At 41.9% G+C, this 6,879-nt stretch overlaps 1 protein-coding gene across 4 annotated transcripts in view; it reads left to right on the forward strand.

Moving 5' to 3' along the window:
* Nucleotides 1-3,902, forward strand: part of bltp3b (bridge-like lipid transfer protein family member 3B) — a 30,832-nt gene extending 26,930 nt beyond the window's left edge. For all 4 annotated transcript variants that reach the window (XM_020599502.1, XM_020599503.1, XM_020599504.1 and 1 more), the window contains 4 exons: nucleotides 693-952; nucleotides 1,394-1,502; nucleotides 1,675-1,832; nucleotides 2,840-3,902. In XM_020599502.1, coding sequence (XP_020455158.1) covers nucleotides 693-952; nucleotides 1,394-1,502; nucleotides 1,675-1,832; nucleotides 2,840-2,968 — 656 coding nt within the window. In that variant the 3' untranslated portion in view covers nucleotides 2,969-3,902. The remainder of the gene's footprint in view (nucleotides 1-692; nucleotides 953-1,393; nucleotides 1,503-1,674; nucleotides 1,833-2,839) is intronic.
* The last annotated feature ends 2,977 nt before the right edge of the window (nucleotides 3,903-6,879 follow it).

The following is a 6,879-nucleotide window of genomic DNA, read 5'->3' on the forward strand; positions in this document are numbered from 1 at the left end:
CTGCTGATTTTAAGTTCAAGTTTATTTATTTTGGAATAATATTGTATCCTGTCTGTTTCAATTCATATTTATGTTCAAAAAACGTTTAGTTTTAGTCTGTTGAATAAATGTTTATCCTGTTCGGCCCGCGACCTAAAGTGTGCTTTGAGGTTTGGCCCCCAGTGGATTGAGTTTGACACCCCTGCTCTAATCTCTAGTCCTCAGAAATAATCAAACCTCTGCAGCAAAGAGCTTGTGGAATTGCACAAAATCTCAGCCCACCTTTTCTTAATTCTTTTCTAGCTCATTTTGCTTTTTCTTTGTTTCCAACTTTGCCTCTCACTCCTCAGCCTATTCTGCTTCCTCTCTTTTTCTTCATCCCTCCTCTTACTTCAGCTTCCTTTACAATTGGCCTTAAAATGCACCCTTTTATATATTAGCTTGGCTGATTTATTAGTCTAGGTCTAATACCAAGAAATGACTAAACGATGAACACAGAAACACAGGATAAGAACTTGGAAAACATTCAGAATCAAACATGACTGATGTGAAACACGAATTCAGAAATTCTTACTGGCGTCTTTGTAAAAGGAATCAGGTCCTGTTTCACATTGGGTGTATTTTAATGTCAGGTCCAAGTGTAGTTCACTTGAATCCTCTCTAGATGGACTCCAAACTAATGCTGACAGTAGCTTCTGTGTCTTCCTTCACAGCTGGTGGTGAGACCAGCTCTGCATCCATCAGGGGCCTCCACAGTCCTGAGGTGCGGGCTCGCCTGGAGAGCGGGCCCTGTGCCGCTGCCCACTCCCCGCTGGCCGAGCGCAACGGATTCCTGCAGCTGCGTCTTCACGGATACCAAGCAAGCTTTGTGATGTCAACGCTGCGTAACCTGGCCCACTTTCTGGAAGATGATTCTGCGCCGCAGGTGCTGCCTATGGAGATCAACATCAGGGACGCACACATCAACCTAAAAGTGAGAATCTGGGATGTTTTCCATCATGTACAGTTTTACACTACTTTATTGCAGTGTTTTGTCTGAGAAACCACTGTTTTTGCTGTTATGCCTCCTCCTGCAGAGGTTGTTGTTGCACTATCATAAGCCTGCATCATTTCAGTAAGATATTAGTCCTAGTTTTTCCAGTTGTGTTGCACTAATAGATCCCATAACTCACTGCCATACCGTGCAGCAGCTTCTATGGCCATGTTAAATAGTTTGAACCATGGCCTAATTGGAATTTGGATTTAAGCTGAATGTTTAATGGCATAGAAAGGCCTTTCTGCCCTCTCTGTTGGGATCCTTTGTGGGTGAGCACATTTGCTGTGGAAACCTGGATTTGTGTCTTTCCCTCTGTCCTCTCTCTACACACATCACAATGTGTACTCAAGCACTCAACAAGTAGCATTTGTCTTTCAGGATGACAGCCCCCGTGACAGTCCCTCTGACTTGGAGCCCTCGCCGATCACCCTGCATGTGGACGGTCTCATCATACACAGAAGAGACGACGGCTCCTTCTTTATAGGAGGTGACAAACACACACACACACACACACACACGTTTTCGTCTGCCAGATATTTCCACCTCCTCTTCAGCGCTGATTCACAGCAATTATATAAGATGTCCTGTTGCATGCTTTTGAGTCCACGCGTGGTACATCCACACCTCCAAACTTCCTTCTGTTGTCTCTTCCTCCTCAGTGGATAGAGCTGCGGAGGCCAAATGCAGGAAAGACGGCGTGATGGTTGACCACTCACCGAGTCTGGTCCCTGAAACTGCAGGCAGTATCTGCAGAGTATCAAAGGCTACGCAGACCCAAGCCCCACCCACCAGCCCTCCTCCGTTTACCAGAGAAGAGGTAAGTTGCACAACTAAAGTCTACTGTTGGGATGTATGGGTATAAAATGCCACCCACTGCATTGGCTGATAACCATGAAGGCAAGAATGTTAGTGAAATGCACATAGTCACACAAACCTTTGCACCTGCTTTTCTTTTCCTCCTACAAAGAAACTGCTGAACAAGAGAGACTTTTATTTCTGATTGTTCTGGAGGCTGATTTAAAAGATACAGTGCCAGATTTTGGCTTTGCCAGGCTATTCCAGTTCCTTGTTTGGCTTTTATTCATTTACAGTGGGAGTGACTTTTATCTGCTTATGCAAAACACAAGTATTAGATTTTCATCTGAAACACTGGAAGTCAACAGTTGCATTATACTGTTTAAGACTAACAAGCCTCCAATCTAAACAACAAAACGGTATGGTTTTCATACTACCTTTTAAAAACGTCTGCGCAACATACAAACCCGTCTGTGCTAAGAAACACTCGCACTGCTTCTGCCTTCGCCTCTGATGGACATCAGACATTCACAAGAAGTCACTTAACAGAAAAGCCTGAGCTTATAGCAGGTCTATCTGAGTGATTGAACACACTCAGTGCTGCAGTGTTCTAATGAAAATAGCCTCCATTGTTGTTTTAGGTTTTGGCTCACAGCTTATTCTGATCTCATGAAGCCTTTTTATTTTATGCATTTTGATCATTTGTGGTTTCAGTAAGCTTGTTTGCTAATTATTTACCCTTAGAATGAACAAAGAATCCGGGTACAAGCTCCACTTTTGGGAATATTTACAGAGCTTTCAGCCACATCTCGTGGCTTTCCTCAGCAGATGGCGTTTGCTCTGTTGTCATAAAGGTGGTTCATTCACAGTACCACTTCACTAAAACACTTGGCTCAGGTCTGATTACATTAGACTGAAAGCTTTGGATAATTTTGATCTTAAGACTTTTTCATCAAACACGATTTTATTTATTTTATGCTGCACACAAACACTAGACTCCTCATTGTGTTGCTGTTTTGTTGTTTCCAGACGCTAATGGAGGAGAATGAATGTTTGAAGATGGAGTTGTCCCGAGCCAAGATGGCGCTGGCTGAGGCGCAGATGGAGAAGGACTCGCTGCTGCACCGGATGAAGAACCTCAAGGTGAACACCAGCTAGACTTGTCTTTCTCTTCACACCCTGCCAGTCATTCAGACCCACTGCTCTGCACGGATAAGGGCCAACACTTATGGGCAGCAGCAAAAGAATTCAAAGCAACATGAACAAGAAAAGAGAAAGGGGGATTCCTCGCTGCAGCTGCTCCCTTTAGATGCATAGATTTTGAGTGAGCCACCATGTGACTGTAAACATCAAGATAATTCCTTCATAAAGCAATGCAGAGTCTGTGTGAAGACTTAAATACACACTTGATGTCTGTTTTATGTCCTCCACTTTGGACTGTGGAGGCTCAGAGACAGTTGGAAAGGGAGAAATGACGTTTACCTGGGACTTTGTGTGTGTGAAAGAAACAGGATGAGGATCTTTATGGTTGTGCCTCCAGAAAACATTCCCATATTGCTCCTGTTTTACATCTTAAACCAAGCAAACAGTAACAGCTACACTTGGATGAGTTTCATTCAAACCTGCAGATATGAAGGAACACTGAATGTCTTCAGAGGAATGTCTCAAAAAATGACTTATTTTGCACCGCACTGAAATGAAACTTGTAATTTAGTGCTTTCATATTGGGAGGGGATGAAACAAACAGTGCTCATCCTCAGAGTGTGTACAGTGTATATTGTAAAAGAGTATGACCACAAGAATTTTCTACAGAACTTTAAATGGTCATCCCAGTTGAATGCGTGTCTGTTTCAGCTAGAACAAGCATTTCATTACAAGAAGAGATGAATTATCTGTCAGTTTCACAGCTAGTGTGTATCCCCCTCCCCGTATTTTTCTATGTGTAAATAGCTGCCTATATTTAATATGTGCAGCACTTTTAAAACTGAGGCACTGTAAATACAACAACCAGAACTGTGAGAGAACAACTGTTGAGCTGTTTAGAAAAGTAACAAATGTATGCTGCCTTCTAAAAAAAAAAGAAATCACTGAAGAACAATAAAGGCACATTGAAGCTGCCTGACCACATAAGTGTATGTGTGTCTATGTAAAGTTCTCACATGTAATTTTTTCCATGGACAAGTGTTGACCATATCTGCTGCTGTTCCACATCTCATGTCTATGTGATGACTTCAGGAGAAATCCCCGAGTAGACTCAGTAAAAATGACTCAAATCGACTCCCGGTTGTAACAGCACGTGCTCTGGCACGGCACAAAAGACTATAAAAGGACAGTGTAAGGCCTCAAACCTCCGCTCACACTCAACAGTAACAGTAGGTTCGGGGTAGGACATCCATCAGTCTACATATGCAACTATCAGAACCTGCGCTTTAGCTCAGCCCACTTCACGTCTGTCTTTAAAATAAGTTGTTCTGGTTAATGTACATGACAAGAAATAGCTGCCAGTTCAGCACAAACATGGTGTTAAGACTTGAAATGCGGGAGGATTGGAGAGGGGAAAATCTTTGGCCTTCCTTGCTCCTCTGGGAAACCTGTGGAGGAGGAATAAGACACAAAGTAACTTGTATTTTGTCTGTTAAAGCTGCTGAAATACTGATGAAAATAAAAGGGTCTCCAGTGTAAAGGTTTCAACTTTAAATAGTGTTTGGTGTGGATTTATTTGCAAATGTTTCCTTTTTTCCCCCATCTTTATCAAATGCTGCCACATAGTGTTGGCTACCGAAGCTCAGTACCTTTACCGGTCCAACCAAAGCTGCAACAATTAGTCTAGTAAGTGATGAGCTGAACAGAAAATTAAGCATTTTGGTTTTTTATTTTCAAGCTCAAAGTCCAGTGTGGGAATTTAATTAGTTTTAGATGATTGGTAACTGAAAATCTTTGGTTTTTGGACTATTGGATTAATAAAACAAGAGTTGAATACAAATCCTTGGGCTGTGGGAATTTAAAACAGCTATTCTTGCAGTTTTCTGACAATTTATCAAGCTAATGAAAGGAAGTACATTGCAGCTCTAGTAGCAACATAAAAACAATGTTTGAATTTGAAATAAGGGCAAAGAAGAAACTCTTTAAATGTAAGTGCAGCGTCTTTGTGAGTTAAGATGAGCTGCACTGAACCACTGCAGGACAGGGCTTGGACTTTGTGCACATAAATGGTCATGACATTTTACAGCTGGTATAGTGCAGTGAGTCCAGTGTGTTTGTGTGTGTGAGAGAGAAATGTGCTCTGCTAGTGCTGGCACAACGCTTGTTTACATACGGCGACTTAATGCTTCTGTGATGACAGCTACGTCACTGCGCATGAGCATCTTTGTAAGGAAAGCGTGTCCGTTTACTGTATGTACTGTCGGGGTAGGACAGAGAGGGGAATATAAGAAAGCACCATGCACAGCTGGGTTGAGGGAAACCTAATGAAAGTGTTCAGGTTGTGTGGGCTCAGTACAGAGTGCAGGTGGGGCTGCAGCTGCTTGTCCACTCTTTTATTTTCTCATCCGTTTTATTTCTTTGCTGCTTCCACTGAGCACAGTGATCCTGTAACACTTTATGAAAGAACACACTGTGTTTTTATGACTTTAACAGAAAAGCTGAATTCTCATAGGGGCATTACAGTAAAGCTGGAATGAAGAAGAAGAAAACAAGAAGTCAGTTGGGCACCATTATAGTCCACTACTAATTTAATTTGTGACATAGCTCCTGTGATGGCAGTGTTGCTCCGCCACTTTGTGGTTCTTAACGTTCAGGCTCTCAGATGTCTGTGAAATGTTGACCAGACTTTCAGTCTCCATATGAGGAAGATGAAGAAAAAAAACTATGATCATTTAAAATTTTTCATAATCTGCTTCTCATTCAATGTCAGAAGTGTCAATTTACATCATTTCTGTTTAGAATTACAAATAATTTTTTAATACTTGTTGGTGTTTTCCCACACCGGTGTATAAGCTATAGGCCTAAACAACAGGCTGCCAAACAAGAAAGAAACCTTCTGAAACACTGTTGGTTTGTATTTGTAAGACATGATTGTGTCGCTTGCATATCTCTATGCAAGCATCTATTTGTGTGGCTATTTTGTCTTCTAGTACCAGTGTGAAACCATTGTGGTGACTGTTATGAAGCATGACAGTGGAACAGTAGATGTTTTAGTAAACTGATTTACATCATCAAAGGGAAGAGGAAAGGAACATAGGAGGAGAATAGAAAGGGGCAAACATAAGGGAAAGCAACAGAATCGATGGACGGAGGACAGTTTGAGCGGGGACGTGGTGGAGGACAGAAAAAGTAAGGAGTGGTCAGAGGATTAATGTTAGTTCACTGACCAGGGCGTCCACACAACTCTGCAGCAGTATGAGTTTCCTTCTCTGAAATAAAGAATAAGAAGAAATAAAATCATATACAGAGTGATGTTTTTGCTCAGAAGATTTGCAGACATAATCAAAGCCATGACCTCAGTTGTCACCAGAATATAAGTGGTGGCATCTGATCTTTGTATTGTTCTAAATGTCAGTTATTTTACTAATCGTTGGCCTGTTGTGGTGCAAAGAGACCTTTCTTTATCTATCACTTTTACTTTGGGGGTGTGAAATTATGTTAGTAGTTGCATTAAAAAACTAAACAAGCTCCCAGATGTGGCCCATTTGACCTGAACTCACCCTACAATACATATTTAATATTATTAGGAACTGTGTGTGGTCTGGCTCTGTTGCCACACTTTGAGGCTGACACAGCAGCTATAGGTGGAGCACTTCAAGGCAACACTTCGTGACAACTTTCAATTAAGCAGCAGCTTGATGCAAGTCCCAGCACATGAAAATCCATCTTCTGCATCCATTCATTTTCACAAACCATGCTCAGACATGACAGGGAGGCTATTTTAGGAGCTCACCTGTTTCCAAATTCATTCAGCTGCAGTCAGTTGTGAAGGGAATATGTGGAGTAGGACTGCGCATGCGTGTATTTGATAGAATACGTTTCTAATCTGAAAGAGGTGACAACCCGCACATCTGGCGAGCAGGAAT

This window comes from Monopterus albus, unplaced genomic scaffold (assembly GCF_001952655.1).
Source record: "Monopterus albus unplaced genomic scaffold, M_albus_1.0 scaffold41.1, whole genome shotgun sequence".
Taxonomy (NCBI): Eukaryota; Metazoa; Chordata; class Actinopteri; order Synbranchiformes; family Synbranchidae; genus Monopterus; species Monopterus albus.